At 52.4% G+C, this 21,947-nt stretch overlaps 1 protein-coding gene across 1 annotated transcript in view; it reads left to right on the plus strand.

Moving 5' to 3' along the window:
- SYN2 (synapsin II) overlaps window positions 1–18,194 on the plus strand; it is a gene marked incomplete at its 5' end in the record, with an annotated part of 47,048 nt that extends 28,854 nt beyond the window's left edge. The window contains 4 exons of the mRNA XM_004702386.4: window positions 320–469; window positions 10,541–10,601; window positions 14,882–15,149; window positions 17,328–18,194. Of these exons, the coding sequence (XP_004702443.2) occupies window positions 320–469; window positions 10,541–10,601; window positions 14,882–15,149; window positions 17,328–17,463 (615 nt within the window). The remainder of the gene's footprint in view (window positions 1–319; window positions 470–10,540; window positions 10,602–14,881; window positions 15,150–17,327) is intronic.
- Between the last annotated feature and the right edge of the window lie 3,753 nt (window positions 18,195–21,947).

The following is a 21,947-nucleotide window of genomic DNA, read 5'->3' on the forward strand; positions in this document are numbered from 1 at the left end:
TGCCTCCTCTGACAAGTCCTCTCATCCTGTGCCCCTGCCTACAAACCTCCCACCCCTGGGACCACATCTCTCATTGCTTTTACCTCTCCCCATGACATCGGTCCGGTCCTCAATCTTCCAGTCTCTCTGAGTCCTGAAGCTTGGAGGGAAGGCCCAATGCACAGGTTTACAAGGGGAGAGGAGACAGATCATTCTCCGCCCAGGAGCATGCTTCCAGCTGCGGACAACACCAGCTTCAGCTCCAGCCCACCTCTGCCAGCTTAAATCCCACCTGTTCTGTTTCCTGTTCCTTTCATCACCTACTTCACCCTTCCCCCAGGTCATGGACTGCAGTATGCCTCTGATTGGGGAGCACCAGGTGGAGGACAGACAACTCATCACAGACCTGGTCATCAGCAAGATGAACCAGCTGCTGTCCAGGGCCCCTGCCCTGTCTCCTCAGAGACCCTTAACCACTCAGCAGCCACAGGTAAGCAGTTGGGAAGCTGCACCGTGAGCCCAGAGTCATTCCGAATCCTCTCCTAGGGCTAGGACAGAGGTCCACGTCCTCCAGGCTGGACAGGATCTACGGGGTCTTCTCCCCCCCCACCCCTCCGAGCCATTTCCCTGTAAACTCGAACTCTCCAGGGCATGGGAGTCAGTTTGGCACCTCTTGTCAACTGGCCCATCACTCAGACGGGGCCAGACCTCTTCCAGCCATTCATGCCTGAGCTGGGACGGGTCTGCCAAATTTAGAGAAAGAGGGCCGTCTTGGGGAATCTGCTGGTCTAAACTGAGGGGAGAGTCAGGTGCCTCGTGGTAGGAGAGAGTAGCAGGGCAAATATCGTATTAGGGAAAGGAGAGGCCATTGGTCAGATGCCAGTCAACTGTGGTTCAGGACTAATGGCCGATCCCACTACAGGACACACAGCAGGCCAGCGGGGAACCCACGGGGAAGCTTGTGTGCAGCGCCAAAAACTGGGAGCAGAGCGAGGGCCCCAGGACTAGAGGGGTCTCTAATCCCATCTAAAAGGTACCTTACTTCCCAATATCCTAACTCTTCTCTGCACTGCACGTCTGTCTATGTGATGAGATGCTAAGAACTTGGGACAGCGAGTGAAAGGACAGAGTCCCAGTCTACTTTTGCCCCCAAAGAGCTGTGTAACGTCACGTGCGGAGAATGGTGACTACCCTTTCTCAGCCTTGAGCTTGATCAGTTTATAAATGAGAATTCCTTCAGAGTCCCGCTGCTGTCTCCGTGAGTCAGAACCAACTGCCTGACAACTGATGTTTGGCTGTCTGTCTGTAAGAAGCCTCTGAGTGTGGGCTCCTTACAGCATTCGGCTTTGAGATTTCTCCCTTTTCTAAAGCCCAGTACCTTATGGGATTTGCACTGCAGTCAGAAGCAAAGGCCATTGGATTCTAGAAATTCTCCAGTAAGGAAGAAGAGAAGGCTGACAACCCTACACTGGAGGGTGTGCGTGCGTGCATGCATTAGTAAAGCAGTGTGGATTTTACAGTGCAGCCAGTTCCACGGGTCTCCCATCTCATCTTCTGACTATCACAGACCCATAGCACCCAGAAGTGTGGTTGAGGTTCCTCGTCATGGACCCGAATCACCAAGAAAGGGTTAGAATGTAGTCGGTACTCCATATTCCTTGTAAGGGGGCTAGAAACATAATAGATGAGAAATATTTCTATCAAAAATGCATAAACTAGAGCAATATGATCACTGACAAGTCAGCTTCCTCTCTGAACCTCGGTTTCCCCAATTCTGATAAGAAATGGTCTCTTACTATCTATTGAGCTCGAAACACTTCTTTGGAAAGGAGGATTCTCGTGGCTTCACCTGGGGATGAATGGGACTGCTCTGATGGTCCAGGTGTCCAAGTTGGGACTGACGGGGCTGCCAGTTATAAACAATTCATGCCCCAGTAAGAGAGCCTGACACTTCCCAGGCAAGATAAAAAACAAAAAATCAGACTGCTCTAGGAGCCTGTGAGAGGCCCTGAAGTATTTCTGTTAAGGTGCACAACACACTCTCAGCCTTCGGCAAGGGAAACCATTCAGAACTGGAAGGAAGAAGTCTGGGCTGAGAATTAGGTAGCCCCTTGCCCCTGTCTCTCTAGGTAATCGTAGGCCATTTCTTCTCATTTCTGAGCCTCAGTATCTTCATGCATAATATGAGGGGCTGAACCAAAAACATTACCAAGATCCCTTCTGGCAGTAAAATTTAGGGTTTCAAGATGCCTGTGGGAAAGTGAAGTTAAAAGACAGTGTAGTCTCACCATGAACTTTGTGAAGGCTCATTGGGTGGAAATAACTTTGGACGAAGTAAAGTTCAATTAGAGACATACCGGGCAAATAGTTTCTATCCCACAGAAAGCATTAGCTTCTCTGGGCAACAACTTCCTTATTTTTATAAAAGTGGGGCTTCTTCAGAAATCCCAGCATCCTTTGCTCAGCCTATTATTCAGAGCAACAGTCAGATGTGGCGGAAGCATGCCATGCCTGGAGTCCCGATGATACGACAATATTTCAGTCTTGTCAAGCGGAATGTACGATTGCTATCACAATCCGTTTCCAAACATCCTTTTTCTGCAGGGACCCCTCGACATCGGCTCCCTTCACAGGTCCCATTTTTTAAAACAGAAAATAAAAAGAGAGACCTTTCTCAACCCCCTAGTCCCTTCCAGCCAGGACCCATCATTCCGCTGATGGTGCTCTTGTCAAATTCCCTGCCTTGCCACCCATCCCAGTGGTGGGTCACGTCCATGCTTATCTTGCCGTACTTTTCAGTTGCGTCTTCAATATAACAAGGCCAAAGCAGAGTTCTTGGCTAATTTACCCTTAAACCTTCTTCGCCCACCCCGACCCCTCATTTTCCCCAAGCAATTTGTATAGGCCCCACACCTGCCTCTTTGTTCTTATACTGAGGTGACCAGATTTAAAGCGGGACACCACTGACCCGGGGTGGGGGCTATTGGGGGGTGTTCTTGATTAAAAATGTGGTCTGTGGACCAAATAGACCATTCCCTAGGTTGTCGTGCATTCTTTCCAAAAATCGGGACTTTTTTAAAACGCCAAAAATCAGGACTGTCACACCAAAAGCGGGACGTCTGGTCACCTTATCTTATACCACTCACTGTAGTTCTCGCCCACACAGCCCTAGCCCCTCTGGCAAAGGTGTTGGTGTTAGCTGTGGTCTCTCTCTGAAATGCTTCTCCCTCTTATCCTTGTGGGACTGGCTCCTTCACAGCTGTGTAAGGAGTGTTTCCTCAACCATCCCATTAAAAGTTGCCACGGTGAGTCACTGACGACCATCTCTCCCTTCTTAATAGTCTTGCCTGTTGATTTCCTTGCGTCCTTAGGGCTTGTTTGCTGCTGAATCTCTAGAGCCCACAGAGTACCTGGAATATATCCTGGCTGGACCACGGCGGGTAGAAGGGTGCCTGGGTGAAAATTCTTAGTCATCTGCAGAGAATTTTTTAACTAACATCATAAAACTAACCAGAAGTCTCTACTTTTTCCATCGCCACCTAGTGCTATCTATTGTATACAAATGACTATCAAAAGCCCTGACCACCCTGGTGAGTCACTGTCACCCCCACTGTCCCCTTGATGTGCCACTGCAATATATACTTGCCAAGTGGCTTCCCAGTCTGAATGAACATCTTTAACTGCAAGCTCTACCAGCCTGTGGGAGTTGGTGTCAGGGATCCTATGAGTTAACTTCATGCCAACCCGTGGGTATGACCTGGGCCCCAGCCAGTACTGTACACAGCAGTGCATGTCCTTCGAGGTCATCACTCCGGAGTAGTCCTCACCCTCAGCCCCTCGTGTGACCTCTTTCTTCTGTATCGCTGATGACTCACGAAGAAGCAGCTCCTGGCTCGAGTCACAAACCCTGGGAGCTGCTGCTTGCCCAAGACCAGGACAGACATGATTAGCCAACTGCTGACTTTCTCTATAGATGCAAGCTGACAGCTGCACCATGAGAGCGTGTATTCTTTGGTTCTAGAAGAACCAAGAGACCTATCAAGTGGGGAGGGGTGGGGGTGTGAAGCAGAGAAGTGGACACACCATACCTTGCTATCACCAGCCCTGAGCTGGAAGAATTCTCCTTAGGTAACAAAGCACCAGTTTGGGAATGGTTCCAAGGTGTCAGAAGCCTTGACAGAGGTGTAAGAGGTCCGACCCCAGAGGCAGGTGGCGAAGCCCGATTTGGCTGATTGCAGCTTAACCACTGCCTGGCTGGACTTTGCGAGCCCCCCCCACACACACACCTCCCTCCACCTCCTCCCCCCACCCCCCATCCCCATTAGAGCTGTGACCCTCTGCACCAGTGACTCTGAAGGCCTTTTGGGAGACTGTTCTCAAGGTGCCAGTGACACCTGGTGGCCACTGACAGCCAGAGCCTGCAGATTAAATACCCACAGAGACTCCTCCCTGAACTCCCTGCACTGCCGTCCTGCCACAAGGCCCTGACCCTGTGTGCCTTCCGGGATCTGAGCTAGGCCTTTCATCCCGGGCCCTGGAGAGGGTTGTGCTGCTGCCCAGACTCCCGGGAACCAGGGGGGAGGCAGGTGGACAAAGCTCCCAGGTCACGCTCTCCTTCTTGTGGCTAATCGGGGTCCATTTCCTCCTGTTATTTTTCCAGTAAAGTCTTCCAGAAGCAAAGACAGAATTCATTGCTGCTGTAGAAATCCCAGACATGATTGGGCTAGGCTGGGGGTTGAGGGATGGCTTCTAGTGGTCCACAGAGTGGGAGCTGTTTGACTTGTTTGTGGGTTAGACTCATGAGGAGCCTTTGGACACGTTAGCACACATTCGGCGTCCAAGGGGAAGCCAGGTTTCTTCCTCTCTCCGGACAGCAGTTTCCAGGTTGAGGGTCAGAGGATGGCAGAGACAAGCCTTATTGCGTTGTGCTCAGAGGAGAAAAGCTGGTGCCACTCCTGGGAGCACAAGGCTTTTGGCAAATCTCTTCGTAAAAGTAACAAGGGGAAGGAATCGCCATTGATTCGTCATGGTCTCACGGAGCAGGTGACTTATATAGCTAGCTCTCTGATCACTGCAGTGGCATGGACCTTACCAAAAGGCAACGCTTCTGAGTGACAGGTGTGGACTCAGCATAAGGAACACACTTTCAGAACCAAAGCCTGGGAAATGGTTGCTCTGGCCAGGAGTGGGTGGGCACCTCCCACTGTTCAGCTGCCATTCTAGCAGGACGGGGAAGCACCCTGCCAGTCTCTGGGAAGGGGCAACTGGGAGTGGTAGCCGGCATTTTAAAATTCCCTCCCATCTCTGAGATGTTGTGGGCAAGGATGCTCGCTAACCACAGAATCTGGAAAAGAAGGCTCATCACTGCCTCAGGAAGAGCTTTGGTGGCACTGTGGGTTAGGCGTGGGCCTGCTTAACTGCAAGTTTGGCAGTTCAAGCCCGCCAGATCCATGGGAGAAAGATGGTGTTATCTGCTCCCAGATTTACCATCTCAGAAACTCTGCGGGGGGTGGGGGGGTGGGGTGGTGGGGGGGTGTCACTATGACTTGGAATCAACTTGGTAGCAGTAGGCTTGAGTTGTTTGGTTTTGTTCTTGCTTTTTTCCCCCCCTGGCCCAAGGAAGTCCTGAAAGCCTTCCCAGCCAGGCCCTTCCGGCCACAAAGGCTCATAAAAATGAGGTTTCCTTGGTGAGAGGGACCAAGGGTTAAAAAGGAGTATCATTGGAGTCATGCTTGTAGACTGAGGGAGACAATGGTTCCTCAAATCCCAAACATGGGAATAAGAGGGCCTCGCTAGAGCTTTGACGAGGTAAATTTAGGACAAATGAGAGGCCTTCCTGCTTCCCACAGCGGCTGACATTGGGGAATTTGTTCCCCAGTGAGCATGAGCTGAGAATGTGGAGAGATGTGAGGCAGGTTCCGATGGATTCACTGGTGACCAGATCCTTGGACAGACTATTAAGGGAAACTGACTATTTTAGGGCTGTCCTAACTTTTAAGGGACATCTTTAATCACTTGAAGCTGACACTCTGACCTTGGGTGACCTGGCCCTCTGTGCCCCCGTAGGACCCATGCACTGCCCCCATGGGACACGGTCCTATGTCCGTAGGCTGTGCGCCGGCCCCAGGGCAGGAGATGAATGAGCTCTGTCCTCAGAGCAGAGGAAGGAGGAGCCGCTCCTCCTCGGGCACCTTTCAGGACCTCTCCGAGGAAGGAAGTGGCCCTGGCTGACTGCAGAGGTGAGCCCAGAAAGACCCCAAGGTGCCAGGAGGCATGATGTTCCCTTTGCACCGACTGACCCTACAGCCTGCAGAGCACATTCCTTCCTACTGGCTCATTCCCCCTGGGGTCCTAGACCGGGGCCATGGGGCCTGGGGGAGCTGATCAGAATAGTTCCGTGGCATGGCCCGGCCCAGCAAGGAGCTTGCCCTGGCCTCTTTCCTGGGGCCAGACCCTGGGACCCTTTCCCAATTTCCTGTCTCAGAAATGCTGAGCAAGCAAGCACAGGCCCTTCCTTCTCAGGGGGTGTGGGGGCAGCTGGGCGCAGGCCAACACCCCCGAAGAACTGAGTCACTCACGGTCTTAACTTCCTCAGTTTTCCACGCTGAGTGCCCTCAGATGGGCGCTCCTCTCTGCTCGCTTATCTGCTGAAAAGCGGCAGGATGGGAATTAGAGGTGCCTTTGACAAAAACCCACAAACCCACACCCCTGGGCTTGGTTTCTCTTCCAAGCCAGTGATTTCCTTTCCAATCACCTCCAAAGCTAATATTTACTGTTTCCGAATGGACTTTTCCGCATCTGCGGGGACCTTGGTTGGTCCAAGACTGCAATATCTAGAGGTCATGGTACAGCCCAGCTCTGAGCCATCTGAGTCGTCTGATTGTAGTTTAACCACCCCCACCCCCACCCGGTGAACGACAAATGCCAGGTCACAGAAAACCATGCAAAAACCTCTTCTTTCCTGGTACAGGAGATTCTGCCCTTAGCGCTTCATTCCTTTGGCCTGGTAATATGTTACTTAAATAATAGTGATGCTCACTTGCATTTGCCTCGTATTTTACAGTTTATAAAGCGTATCCATAACATTGAGCCTCACAACCTTTATGTGAGGTGGTTTGGCCTGGCGTTTCTATCTCTGTTTTACATATGAATGGAGAAAATGCCAGTAACTTGTCCAAGGCCACAAGGCTGCTAATCAGGAAATCTGAATTTCCGGGTCCCCAGTTTAGAGAGCAAAGGAGCCCTGGTGGCATAGAGGGTTACTTATTGAACTGCTAACTTCGGGGGCAGTGGTTCAAACCCACCAGCTGTTCTGAAGGAAAAAGATGAGGCTGTCTGCCCCCGTAAAGAGGTACTGTCTCAGAAATCCACAAGGGGCAGTTCTACTCTCTGATAGGGTCTCTGTGAGTCAGGATTGAGCCTGGGTCTGGGTTTCGTTCAGGAAGCTGTCCACCATACCGTGCACTGTGCCCTTGTGGCCTCCCACCAGACCACAGGGAAGGGGAGGGTGGAGAGAGCTGATGTCTTAGAAGACCAGACTATTGCTTTTCCCCTCTGCAACTAGCATGCCACGTAGACCCGTTCTTTTTGGGTGTGCAGTGGGACATCCACGTTGGGTGTGGTAGGGTCACCTATCTGTGTCAGTCTAGCATTCAGAGGGAAGCTCTGCGGTTCAGGCTGCCCATGAGCTCCTGCTGCAGGCTGGCCACAGGCCAGTTTGATAGAGACGCCAGAGTGGCCAGACTTCTTTGGAATGCACCATCCCAGGCGGCGGCTCGTGGTGACTGGAGACAGATCTCATGGCAGTCCAAGCCCGCAGGGACTAGGCCCTCAGCCCCCTAGCAGACGGAAGGCTGGTGGGTGGAGCCAGAGTGTCTCTGCCTGGCAAGGGAAAGTCCTTGGGGACTCTCCTCCGCGGCTGCCACAGTCCCTGGGAAGTCCTCTGTGGAGCGGGGACAAGAGAAGCTCCTTGAGCACCAGACGAGGATGGTCTAGGCATGTAACCAGGCTCCAGTCAAGGCTGCCCCCTGGGGGAGCATTTCTCCTGATGCCTATGGAAGGGAACCTTGGACCCAGGTCATCTTGGGGGTCTGGCTTGTATATGATTTTGGTGGCCAAAGAGAGCCCTCGCCTGTCTTCTTGGTGGCAGTCTTACCAGCCCTCCGGTGAGCTCATCCCACTGGCAGGGTCGGAATTTTCGTGGAATCATAGATGCATAGGGTGGAAGGAACCATAAACAAGCAAATTCACTGCCATCGAGTCAGTACGGATTTGCAGTGACCCTGGAGGACAGGACAGAACTGCCCCTGTAAGTTTCTGAGACTGTAACTGTTTACGGTAGTCAAAAGCCCCATCTTCCTCCCATGGAGTGGCAGGTGGTTACGAACTACTAACCTTATGGACTGCAGTCCAACTCATAACCACTGCACCCCCAAGGGTTGAACTTTGAAAACCTTAGTGTTTATCCAGTCCATTTCCCATTTCATGGATTTATTCATAAATTTTATCTTTAAAAGAAATCATTTCCAGTTTCAGTATTCCAGTTTTTCTTGGCAGGGAGGGAGTGGGGGAGAAGCAAGGAGTGTGCATTTGTTGGCCATCTGTGAGAAGATAAAGATACATTCTTTGCCTTCAAGGGTCTACAAGTCTTCAGGTGCCCCTTTGGTGGCCCAAGTTTGTGCGGTGCCTTTATGGGATTTCAGAGGGAGGGGCGGGCATAGTCAAGGGGGTGGTCAAAGGGAAGATTTCTCAAGGCGGGTGGCACTTGACTTTGGCCTCTGGCATGTGTTGGGTTGGATGGACCTCGAAAGGAGAAAAGACCTTCCAGAGGGCACCCAGCCTAAACAGTGGTGTGGCCTAGACAGGAGAATAAACAACGCAGGCTCCTGCCTGAAAGATAAGGCTGGCAGGGTGATTAGGACCATGCTGAAGATGTTTTCCAATGCCAGCCTGAGGCGCGTGGATGCTGTTAGACAGCCTGGCTCCAGCTCAGCTGCTTTAGCTCCGCTGGCGGACCTTGGACGTTTCTCGACTTACTCAATTCCCTTATCTAAAAATGAGGGGTGTGGATCATAACAATCCCTACATCATAGAGTTAGTGTGGGGTGAAGGGAGATGCCGCGTGAAAGCCCGCCACACCTGGGAAGCACACAGCGAAGGCCAGCTATAAATGATCGAGAGCAGCGGAGTGACTGTTAGCGGAGGCACTTAGGAGAAGACAGATCAGAGAGAGAAGGAACAAGAGACTAGAGACTGTTTTATAGTCTAAGGAAGAAGTGATTCAGGTCCCAGCACTGGTCAAGAGAACATGGTGTCTCTCACTTGCCAGGAAGAAGGCTAAATGGGTTTGGGTATGACAGAGCCCAAGAGAGTGCTTGGAGGAGGAGGGACGCAGCACTGGAGACTGAGAGTTTGGGGTTATAGATAGCAAAGGCAGGCTGTGATTGGGTGACTCCAAGGACCTTTCGAAGGACCCCCTGTCCTTACCAATAATAGAATGGTTGAGGCCATGCTCTGACTGCATTCAAAGGCCCGGGAAAGGCTGACACTTCCCCATCCCTGGAGCGAAGCTGAAAACAGGTCTAGACAGACTTGAAGGTCCGGGAAACAGCAGCAGAAGGAGCAGGAGTGGGGAGCAGGGGGAGGGGGGAAGGATGCTGGGGGCATGTCACAAGGGGCAAGTAGCCCGGAAGAGGAAGTGGGAGGATGCCACTTTGTCACCCGCCTCGGAAGTCCCCCTTCCCCCCACCCCCACCCCCCACCCATGATGTCACTATTGGCACACTTGGCAGCTTGTACAAGAGCATTTCCCTTGGCTGAATTCAAGATCAGCTCAAGTCTCCTTGCCTCGAATATGTTGGACACACCAATGTCGTCCTCTGGAGCCTTTGATCCTATCAGAGCATAATCAGCCAGGACTGGGAAGAGGGAGGGAGGAGATGGGGGAGTGAGCCCAAGCTGGGTAAAATCATGTAGCGGGCCCTTTGAAGAACAGCCTGGCCTTGAGCACGTCCACAAACATTAGCATCTTCTACCTGCCCTCTGGGTAAGAAGGCTTCTGGGAAACACACTACGGGTCCCTCCCTCCAGGTCCTCCCTGTGGGAGCCACAGCGGTGCAGCCCATGGAGTAGCTGGGACCCCAGCTACTGGCCCAGGACTGACCCTGTCTCAGTGAACTCCAGCCCCACTGCCTTGCCTCCCCCTGGAGCACTGATGCCCCCAACTCAGCCTGGGAGCTTGTATAGCTCTTCCTTTCCCTCGGGAACCTGCACTGTCTGTGCAGGGCCACCTCCAGGCCCGGCCAGCGCCAGAGGAGAAGCCAGGTAGTGGGAGAAGACTCCGGCTTAAAGGAAGCTGAAGCTCCCGCGGTGGCAGACGCTGCCAGCAGAATGGTCCAAGCTCAAACTCCCTTCCCCTGCAGAAGCCTTTCTGACGGGAGGGAGGCAGGAGGGCCCACCCTGGCGGGGTCTCCGAGGCTGAGGCTGGACCACAGAGCTGCAGGGTTTCTCCTTGGACTTCACCTGCAGGGCTTGTGATCCATCTTGCCTTTTTGTCTTCCAGAGCGGAGCGCTTAAGGACCCGGACTCCGGCAAGACCCCGCCTCAGCGGCCACCCCCCCAAGGTTGTTTACAGTATATTCTCGACTGTAATGGCATTGCAGTAGGGCCCAAACAAGTCCAAGCTTCTTAAAAGCGATCAGTGGTTAATTTGTCAAAGCAGAAAATTTAAGCCAAAAACAAAGAAAGAAAGAAAAGACGAAAAGCAAGGCGGGCGGGAGGGGAGCCTCCTGCCGGTCCCACCTCTGCACCCCTTCGATGCTGATGGACTGTGTTTTTCCGACGCGGCGTCAGCTCCTCTGTCTGGTCGTTTGCCTGTTCCTGTCCGTGCTTGTAACACTCACTGACGTTTCTCTGTGTAACTTGTGATTTCCAGGGCTGTGTGTCAACCATGTACATGAGAACTGGGCCTCTCCGAGGACAGTGTGAATCCCCGCTCGGGGTGGCTTGACCGTCTCTCTTTTGAAATCTGACATAACGTGGGGTGAAAGAGGAGTCGGGGGGCTGCGGGTAGGGGAGAAATGGGACCACCATGAGAAAACCAGACTCCCCTCGGGGTCTCTCTCCCCAGGTTCAGATCAGCACCCTCGCCCCCCCGCCCTGCATACCTCCACATGTGTGCTTGGGGTCGCCCACAGCTGTGCTTTCTGCGTCCTTTCTGCATGCCTAGGGTAAATAGATAGGCGGCTAAGACACCCTTGAGGTCTCGCTTCCATCGCTCCATCTGTTGAATTTGAAGGCCTGTGTCTGCCTGTTCCTCCTCCTGCTAAGCTGTGGTGCCGTGTGAGTCCACGTGACGAGGCTGCTGTGCCCGTGGAGCGCTTGTGTGTGTCGTGATGACTTGAAACGTAATGAGCAAAGCCGTTTCCAGGAACATGTTCCAAACCCTATCTTCTGGTGTACCCCTTTGTCCTTATTATTAGCTCATTAGCTATGAGATTTATATATATATATAAAATGGGGCCGCTGATGTGCAATATGGAGTAAAGATGTATTTTTTGTGTTCTGACCTCCGTCTCCCGCAAGGTGTTTTTCCTCCATTGCTGTTTCTGAATTGGCCACCCATGTGCTTCTGTGGGACTTAGGCTGCTTTGTATTTCCCCCCAAAGCCTCATCAGTGTGGAGGCCATTCCTTAGCCACGCAGGGCCTAGAAGGCAGGGAGCCACTCAGAGTCCGGGAAGGGCCTGCTCTTCTGCTCTGGGCCTCTCCCAAGGCATCCTGACTCCAGACCAAATCCAGAACGCCCATTTTGTCCGAGTGGGTTCACTGCCGACAGAACCTGGGGGTGGACTCCATGGGGCTTCTACTCTCAGCCATTCTTAAAGCTCTCGGAGTCTGAAGGAGAAATAGTGGGACCCTTCCTGGGAAGCATTTCCTCAGACCTTCACTTGTGTGGGGTCTTGTTTGGGGGCTGAGGCCTTAGCCATGCCCCTGAGAGAGCCCTCCCCGCTAAGCCCTCCTCACTCCAGCAAGCAGGGGTGGGGTGCTCATTCAGGGCCTCCTCTCGCCATCTCCTGGCACCAGCTGCCCTCTGGGAGTTCATGCCAGCAGTTTGCCTTTTAGAAGAAATGCTTCCGGTTCTACTTTTACATTCCCTCTCACCCCTGTCTTGACATGTCACTTGGTCTTGGGGACCAGGTCTAAAGAGTATTGCGCATCGGCAGGATGTCACATGGCTGACAGGTCCAGGGATACATGCCCTGGTCTCTCCTATGGTTACTGGCAAATTTGCAGGCAGGGAAATGCACTGGGTGTGAATGTTCTCACTTGTGATCCCTCAGAGGATAATGGTAGTTAAGCTGTTATAAATATATACATAGATGCATATCTGCCCTCCAGATGGGTTGCAGAAGAATCATGTCTTAATGATCTCCCAGTCTGCTGCAGTGATAGAAAGGATTAGAGCAACAGGTCTTAAATGGAGGAAGATGTCTGTTTTGTTTACTTTATTTTCGTCCAAGTGGCAGTGGTGAGCTAATGGTGGTGTTGCTTCTCTGCATGTGATCAGTGTGAACATCAGGTGCTTTTCACGTGACATTTGTGAGCCACAAATAAGAAGTTGCCATTTGAATTCAGTTAGGTTGCTGTGTGGCACCCGCCAGGGCCTCTCAGGCGGGGGTCGGGGGAGACACTAGCCATGGCTCCCAGGGCCACGCACAAGCAGACAGCAGGTCCTGACTGTCCCATGCCCCCAGGCAGCATGCCAAGGGACAACTCTGTGGCCTGGGGCATCCCATGCCACAGTCTAGGGCTGCTGTTCAGGTGTTTTGTACCCATTTCTTTTCTGATGTCATCCCCTTTTTTTGTACCTTATTCAGCTGGGAGAACCCCAGCCAATGCTGGAAGTGTGACTGGAGTTCCTCTCTTTTGTGACTCTCTTGTACAGCTTCATGTGCAATAAAGGAAAAGTTATATCTGTCTTCAGTGTTAAGTTGTAAAGTTTCTGGTTACTCAAGTATCTCTGTTCGAGTGGGAAGGCAATCAGGTTTTCGGTACAAGAGACTGAGCTGTCAACCTGCGTTACTTTGCAAGAAACACTGCCCTCATATGAAGGATGCAAACTTTGGGAGAGGTAGGGGGTTGCGGGGAGGGAGATGAGTAATGCGAAATAATCTGCTCGTCTACCAAGAGCCCTCTTCACTAAGTATTTGATTGGAACCTTAACCTCTTCAGCACAAAAATTCCATGTATTTGTGTACTCGCTTATTTGTTTACATGTCCCTAACTTTGGTATGATTTGGTCATTGATCTGAAAGAGGGCTTGACAATAATGGCCAATGCAGTGGTACAGGTGTGCAATTCTCTGTCACCTGAGGGCACATGTGCCCTGGTGTTCCCAGAAAACTGTGCTGAACACACTTCTCGCTGCTGCTGAGCTTCTAGAAGCCCACTCCTTCCCTGAGAAAGCAGGTCTCCCTGGCCAATGGCACACCAGGCCCACTAGTCAGAGTGTGCTGATGGGTGTTTTGGACTCCAGAGGATAAGCCCCAACGTCCAGTGAAATCTAAGTCTGCCACACTTAACTGCTGCCAACCCCCGGAGGGCAGGTGGCTTCCAGATGGTGTTGTGCCTCCTGCTGGGGGAAGGTGTGCTGCGTCTTTCTGGAGCTCTTCCTTTCCTGAGGGGGCCCACTGAGTCCCCAGGGCTTTCTGGGGTCCACACACACCTGAGAGGTGCATCCTGCTGAACCACCTGAGGATGTTACCAAGAGGATGTCACAAGGCTCCCTGGGGAAAGGGGCTTGGTCTTGGTGTGGTGTGTGGCAGGGACGCTTGTGCGGATGGATAGCTTGGGATGGTAACGCACAGGATGCTTTCGAAGCGCGTTCTCATCCATGATCGTCTTAGAAACCTAATGACCATCTTGAACAATATCGAAGTGTAGGACTTACTTTTCAACAAGGTCACCGTTGGAAAAACCAAAGCCCAGAGGCATTTTGTGACTCACTCTTTAAGCCCGCTGAGGGACCCCTTCTCGGGTCTTCTAAGTCCCAACCCCGTGCTCCTCCCACCACCCTGGTCTTCGATTCAAACCCACTAGCGCTTGGTTCTGGGGAAGGAGGACCAGACAGATTGCGTCTGTAATACTGTGGGGCAGTTCTACCCTGTCCTGTAGCGTCCCTACGAGTCTGCACTGACTTCACAACCCTGCGGTTTGGGGTACTGAATCTTCAGAGCACTGATGGGTCAGTGGTAGAATTCCTGCCTCCCAGGTGAGAAATCCAGCTTGTGTCCCAGCCAGTGCACCTTAGCGGCTGCCACTGCCACCCGTCTATCTCTCAGTGGAGGCTTGCGAGTTGCTATGATGTTAAATAGGTTCCGGCGAAGCTCCGGACTAAGGCAGACAAAAAAGAGAGACCTGGGAATCTATCTCCTGAAAAGCAGCCAGTGAGAAACCCTCTTGATCACAATGGTCCGATCCTACCGTGCAGAGGGTAGCCGTGAGTCGGGGGCAATTTGATGGCCGCTAACATCTTCCTTGTGGGCTCAGGGTTTCGTAGTGGGCCTGGAACAGGGTGTCTGGAACCTCTGGGGAAGAAGGACTCCCTCTAGTCTGAGGGGCCTGTGACGGAGGGAGGCCTGTTCACCCTGGAGTGTCTTCTCTGTCCTCTGACTGCTGCTGGGACTGGGGTGGTGCGTGTCTGCGGGGCGTGCGGCAGAGGAGTCTGAGTGTGTGCACGAGCCTGGATGCCCTCGGAGCCCATCCGAGCCCCCGTGGTTTGCTTCCCGTAACAGAGCTTATCCTTTGGATAATGAACTAAGCACACCCTTTGAAACATAGATTTTAATAAGGAAACCCCTTGATAATGGTTAAATTATGAAGTTTTTCTTGTACCGAACCTAGGGGGCCCTGGGCAACCCCAAGGAATGCATCCCCCAGGCAAGGTGCTGCCTCCACGCCGGCTCCCCCGGGGACCATCACTGCCATCTTCCTCCTCCTCCTCCTCCTCATCATCATCCTCTTCCTCTTCCTCCTCCTCCTTCTCGGCTCCACCTCGGCCGGGCGGCCCCACCACCCACGGAGATGCACCCTCCAGCAGCCACTCCCTGGCAGAAGCACAGCCAGCCCCGGCCGCTCCAGCGCAGAAGCCCCAGCCTCACCCACAGCTCAAGTAAGAGATGACCACGACACAGCCCCTTCCTGCCCCTCGCTCAGGCCTGGGCTCAGCTGCTAGCAAGCACCTTCCACTGGCACCCTACAGATGCCAGAGTGGGGCTTTTGAAAGGGGCAAGGTGGGGGTGGCTGGGGCGTAGGAAGGAGGGAAGTGAAAAATGGAAGGTCTTGCCGGAAGCTCAGACCCTGCCCCCTTCTTCCCAGAGCAAGGCATCAGGCAGACTAGTTCCTGCACCAGCTTCCCTAAGGACTGCACTTTGTTCGGCCTGTCTCTCCTCTGCCTCCCACGGCTCTTCCCAGCCTTCCTCTGCTCTCTCCCTCTCGCTCCCCCTCTTTCCTGCCAATGACTCACAGTGGAGGGGGTGCCAACAGCGAGACTGCCCAGAAGGAAAAGGGGGAAGTAGTTAAATCCATTTCAACTTTTCTGTCCCAAGGAGGCCAGCTTCCCGTGTAGGCCTCAGAAGAGTGCCGGACTCAGAGCAGCCCTGTCCCCTGGGACCCTCATCTCAGCATTCGCTCTTGAAACCCCTCCTTCCCACCCACCTATCCCCTGCTTCAGAGGACAGAACGCGGGACCCCTGGGAGATCGTGCCTGGCCGTGGGTGGTATTCCATCCTACCTGCTCTCTCCTGAACCAGAGTTGCCACCCTCTGCTTCCCCAGTCAGCCGAGGCAGCCTTTGAGGTGCACAGACACCCACACACACACACCTTCCTCCCCAGTCCTGTGTCAGGCCATGGGCAAGAAGTGAGTCTTCAAGGAGGGAGAAGAAAGGGCTCTAGATTTGGGAGCTCAAATAGTCACCTGGCAATCTAGTCATGGCACGGATGAGACACGCAGCTCCGAGAGAGTGTGACTAATGTTCCCTCTCAAAGCTAGCTGCTAGTTAGGCCAACCCAGGCTGAGGGCTCAGGGCTCCTAGTGACTGCTGTCTCTGGGCTGTCCCTCCCGTGGGAAGGGAGGTCACCACCCCGCCTGCCCCTGTCAGAGGGCAGGTCTTTGACTGGTCACAGCCTCTGAGCTGAAGAATTAAACTCAGCCAGCTTGGACCAGCAAGCTGGAAACGTGCACCCAGGGCCCACTGTCTATGCGTGCTAAGGTGCTCAGCCGAGGCCAGCATGTGCAGGCCTGTCCCCAGCCCTTAGGAAAGGCTGGGCATCTGTTCACAAGTCCATGAGGCGGGAGGGACATGGTCCAGGGTCCTAGAGAAGGGAGTTTCCTGGGTTGCAGCCAGCCTTGAAGAAAGGATCAGGAGTTCCAGGACAGCCGAAGACACGTTCTGGAGCCAGAAACCAACAGGAGAAGCCTAGCAGCAGCTGAGGGGAAACAAGCTGGCTGGCCTGAGCGACCCAGAGAGCCGGTCCTCTTGTAGCTTGCTGGGCTCTGCCTCCCATCACCTCCCCGGGGCTCTCTTGCCTTCCCAGTGGGTCTCCACCTAGCCCTAGACTTCAAAGGGAAAATCAGCCCCCACAATGCGTACGCTTTGGTTTTCATTAGAAAACTGGCCCCACAGGGGCCCAATAGGCATTTCTTTGGCCCCTGGACACCCTGAACCTGGCAGACTCTATATTGGAGAGCCTCGAAGGATGGCTGCTGGGGTGATTGTGTTCATCTCCCACACAGGCAAGCCGGGCCATTAGTCTGAACCAAGGCAAAGGGTTCTCCTGGAATCTGAGAGAAGAGCAAACCAACTGAGCCGAGAGGGCCTAGCTGCCCTCTCACCAAATGTGTGCATTTCATAGATGGGGAGGTTGAGTCCCAACAAGAGCAAGGGGCAGAGCCCAGACCCAGCTGGGACTTGTGAGCACCGCTTGATTGCGGATGGCAAGAGTCAAGATCTCATCCAAGGTTCCCAGATGAGCACTTTCTCCTTGGAAGTTGCTAAACTTCAGCCCTCGGGCCCTTGGCATGAGCTATGGCAGAGCCTCTGAGCAAGTCCTCCTTCTTCTTACCCCATCCTCTTCTCCCTTTCTTTCCTGTCTCCCTTGTCTGTCCGCGGTGAGGACAGGGCCTTCCAGAGTCTGGGGAGCACTGCCCCTCCAGTGGTAGGCTCTCTCCTGGTCTCCTTGGGCTAGGAGTGGGGGGCCGAGGTCCTGACCCTCCTGCCACCATCCCTCCCTGCTGGGCTGCGAGCGGAGCACCAGCCTCTCACGTTCTCTTTGGTTTTTATCTTCAAGCAAGTCGCAGTCCCTGACAAATGCCTTCAGCTTCTCCGAGTCCTCCTTCTTCCGGTCTTCAACCAACGAGGATGAAGCCAAAGCGGAGACCATCCGGAGCTTGAGGAAGTCCTTCGCCAGCCTCTTTTCGGATTAGCCCCGAGACACATGGGTCCCCCGTTCAACACAGAGGCACGGGGGCCTTCGCCAGCAGCCAGCCCCTGGATCGATGTCCCTTGACCCTGAAGTGTGTGGCCCCTGCTCTGCTCTGTCGTGCTCAGTGATGTCCTGCAGCTCAGAAAGGGCACGTGACCGTGGCTGGCTCAGGGCTGGGGCCTGGTGGCCAAGCGGCACCCGCATCAGAGGAGAGAGCTGCATTCCCTTAGTCCTGGAAGCTTCCTTCTGAGTGCCTCGTTAGCTGTGAGTTGATTTAGTGGCCTTATTGTGACGGCGCCGTCATGTCTGACTCTTCCTTGTGAAGGCCGGAGCTCCGTCATGAGGACTCCCGGTCGCTTAGCCTAGCTCAGAAGCAGTGCCAGCATGCCCATCCAGCCCCGCACCTGTCGTCCGCGCCACCCACAGTGCCCTCATTACACCCGTGTAACTGTGAAAGCACACCCGCCCGACCCGCAGTCTTCCCACCGAGACTGCTGCCCCGGCGAAGCAACTCGAGTCTGCCGATGGTCAAGAGGACCACGATGCGCTGGCTGGAGGCCTTTCCCAGGAAGCTGTCCCTCCCCCACTCCCGGGGGTGGGGGGTGCGTGGGGCTGACTGTCCAGAAGTATGCATGACACTGTGAGCGCAGGCGGCCGGGTTCTGTGTGCAACTCCAAATAAATGATACATGTTCAGACCGTTGGTGTAATAAACGCAGCAGCATCGACTGGCTCTGAGTTTCCACGACGAGCGCTCCCTGAGGCCACTCCGGAGACGGAGAGGCTGTGTGAGTGGCCTGGGGGTGTGTTTGCCACATGGAGCATCTCCACGAGTGAAGCTGTACGTGGCAGGAAGTGCATGGAGGTGTCAGGACGTTGGCATTAAGACCGCAGGTGAATGGCTGGCCCGGCGAGTGGTTGAGGGATTTCGGCAATCGGTCCTTAGAAGCCGTTGACATGCTGGGCCTCCAGATGCCCCCCTGTGAATGTTTCCACAGTGAGACTTCCTTCAGCACCGCAGCGTGTCTACTGACTTGATGCTATCTGTAGCCTTTTGAATCAGCATGGCACCGTGCTCCACCAGCACCCGAGCTGGACCCACTTGTCTGGTGCCCCAAGCTCACGCTTCAGTTGAAACTCAGCTGTGGTGTCAGAGAGGCTGAATGAGGTTCCCTGCACACCTGTCCCCAAGCATTGTAATTGAGGGTGGGCGCCAGGGACTTCACGCCAGCTTCTCTGGGACTCTGGAACATTCAAGCGTTATCCAATCAAAGACGACAAATGTGCACACAGAAAACACATCTGTACATATCTGTACATAACTGACAAAAAGCAGTCAGTTCACCAACACGTCAGCTCCTGTTTTCTGTGCATAGTACCAGTCTCATGAACTCAATAAAATAACTCTGGTCCAAATAACACCGACTTGCCAACTCAGGTCAGAGAATGAATTGGGGATCAGGGTCTCCTCCTTGAGGAACTCAGCCATGTTTTCAGGGTTCAGGGATCTAGAACTGTACCTCCTCCTTGCAATTCAAAAGCAGGAAGTAGACTCCCTTGGAGAAACACGTGGGCATTGCAGTCTCCTCTCACCATAGCACACACGACCTAGGAACAAATGAACCAAACGAAAGAGAGAGTGACACCCAGACTCAAAGTAATTGATTTAAAGGTTCCTTCTACTGCCCACCACTTGGACTCCTTAGTCGGCACTCATTTAGTCTGAAAGCATGTATTCCCCCTCTACTATGACCCTGAGGGTGGTGTCGGAGTCAAAGGAATAGCTACCAACACCTGCATTGTGCCTACGTGTTCCAGAATAGTCCTAAGCATGTACATACATCAACTCGTGTATTCTTCCCAACCACCACGGTATGTGATAGGCACTGTTACTGTCTTACCAATGAGGAACCAGGCACACCACGGTTCAATGACTTACTCAGGGTCACCCAGCTAGTAAGTGGCTGAGCCAAAATTTGAATCCAAGCAGGGCAACAGCAGAGCTCATCACCTTAGCGACTTTGCTGTCTTCCTTTAGTCTAGCAGAAGCAACAAGATACGATTGAGTTAAATTTTACCTGAGAGGTGATAAAGAAAGAGATGGACACAAGTCTGCCTCCTTCCCTCGCTTTCTCTCTATCTGTGGGGCCCAGGAAAAGAAAGGCTGGTACAAAGTTAGGGGACTTGGACCAGTGTTGCCCCCTGCTCCCAGAATCATGAGTAACATACACATGTCTCTTCTTCTGATCAAATATAATTCAGCTTCTTGAAAAATTACTCATTCTTCCACATGTGATGTCAGACCAGAAACCACAAATGGCTTATTTAGAAAATGAGTCAGCTTGGAACTTCTAGGCAGCAAAAAGGGGAGGCACTTACCACAGGTCATGCAGCACCTAGTCCAAAGGACACATGGCTCCCAGCCAACCCTTAGTAATGGGGTGGGGCTGGGTCGGGGAGTTCCATTCACAAACAGCTTTCATACTACTCAGTAAACGTGGCCTCAGAGACTGGGAAATCAGCCACTCACAACAATCGATCAATATTTGGTGAACACCACGATAAGATAATCGGCAGCCAGAGTCTCCAAGAGGTTGGTCACAGTCCACTGTGGATCTTGAAGCCTTTGGTCTGCAGTTCAGTTATGACCACAGTGCTACCATCTTTGTGTCTTAAGGGGATTCCCTACCTACATCCTCACCCCAAATTAATAGAGAGAGAACTTCAGTCCTGCCCTCCTGGAACTCACCAGCTTTGGGGAAGGTGTTAGGAACAAATTAATTCTGTATATCTACTCATTTGGTCACAGATTTTTTTCATTCCATTCTATGAGAAAAAATTTTAAATATTTTTTATTGTGAATTAGGTAGGGGATTACATTTCAGGAGCCCCGTGATGTAGAGATTACATATTATTGGGCTGCTAACCTCAAGGTCAGCAGTTTGAAACTATCAGGAACTCTATTGGAGAAAACAAGCTTTCTACTTGTACGAAGAGTTATACAGTCTTGGAAACCGAAAGGGGCAGCTCTACCCGGTCCTACAGGCTCGCTATGAGTCACAATCAACTCGATGGCAGCGAGTTTGAGGGACACAAACGTTCTTTTGAGTTTACATTTCAGATAATCAATTTTGTATTCAAGAACTGAAGCTATTTATCACACCTCCCTCCCCCAATAGCTTCCCCTGCCCCTACCTTAGATTTCTCCCTCTGGAATACGATCATCCCCTTCCCATCATTAACACCTGTCTCCTCTCTAGCCGACTGCTTCATCTTCCATCCCTTGCCCCACCCCCACCCCACCTTGGTAACCACCAAAGTCTGTGTCCTTTGCTATGAAAAAAAACTTGAGTCTTGATGAAGTGGTCTCAAACGATATTTGGCCTTTTCTGATTGACTAATATCACACAGCATCGTGGTCTCCAGGTCTCTCCATGCCACGAAGTACCTCGTGGTTTCACCATTATTTTTTAATGATGCATAGTGTTCCATTGTGTGTTCACAGCTCTTTCTCAAGCACTTTCCAAGGGCAACACATATTGTGGGAGGAATGTAAAAATGAATTAAGCAAAGATTCTACCCTTACAAAAGAGTCCTTGGATGGTTCAAGCACTTAACTCACTCAACTACTAATCAAATGGTTGACGACTCAGATCCACCCAGAGGCACCACAGAAGAAAGGTCTGGTGATCAGCTTCCAAAAAATCAGGCATTTGAAAACCCTACAGGGCACAGTGCTCCTCTAGCCCACATCAGGCCACCTTGATTTGGAGTTGACTCATTGACAATGGGGTCAGCAAGGACTGCCCTTACGAAGTTTACAGACCAGTAGGGGAGGTAGCAGATATGCAAATGTCAGTGGTTTGTTGTTGTTGTTTTGTTGTACATTGTTGCTTGGTTTTGCTCTGTCTTGTTTTTGTGCATGTTATTATCTCCACAGGTCTGTCTAACTAAGATAGTAGGCCGGATGAGCAATCTGGAGGAGAAAACAATGGGACCGACAGTTCGGGGGGACATGGGAGAGGGGGAGATGGCGGGAAAGGAAGTAGTGTTAACAAACCCAGGGAAAAGGGAACAACAAGTGATCCAAATCGGTGGTGAGGAGGGTGTGAGAGGCCTTGTGGGGCATAATCAAGGGTAATGTAACAGAGGAATTGCTGAAACCCTAGTGGGGACTGAGTATGATAGTGGGACAGGAGGAAAGTCAAGGGAAATAGAGGAAAGAGCTGAGAGGCAAAGGGCATTTATAGAGGTCTGGATAAAGATGTACTATGCAAATATATTTGTATATGAGGATGGGGAAATAGATCTGTGTGCATATATTTATAGGTTTAGTATTGAGGTAGCAGAAGGACATTGGGCCTCCACTCAAGTAGTCCTCATTGCAAGAATATTTTCTTCTATTAAATTGGCATTCTATGATGCTCACCTTCCCGACACAACCGCTGAAGACAAAGCGGGTGAATAAGCAAATGTGGTGAAGAAA

The sequence above is a fragment of the Echinops telfairi genome, unplaced genomic scaffold (assembly GCF_000313985.2).
Source record: "Echinops telfairi isolate 266 unplaced genomic scaffold, ASM31398v2 ScPeMD7_31;HRSCAF=116, whole genome shotgun sequence".
Taxonomy (NCBI): domain Eukaryota; kingdom Metazoa; phylum Chordata; class Mammalia; order Afrosoricida; family Tenrecidae; genus Echinops; species Echinops telfairi.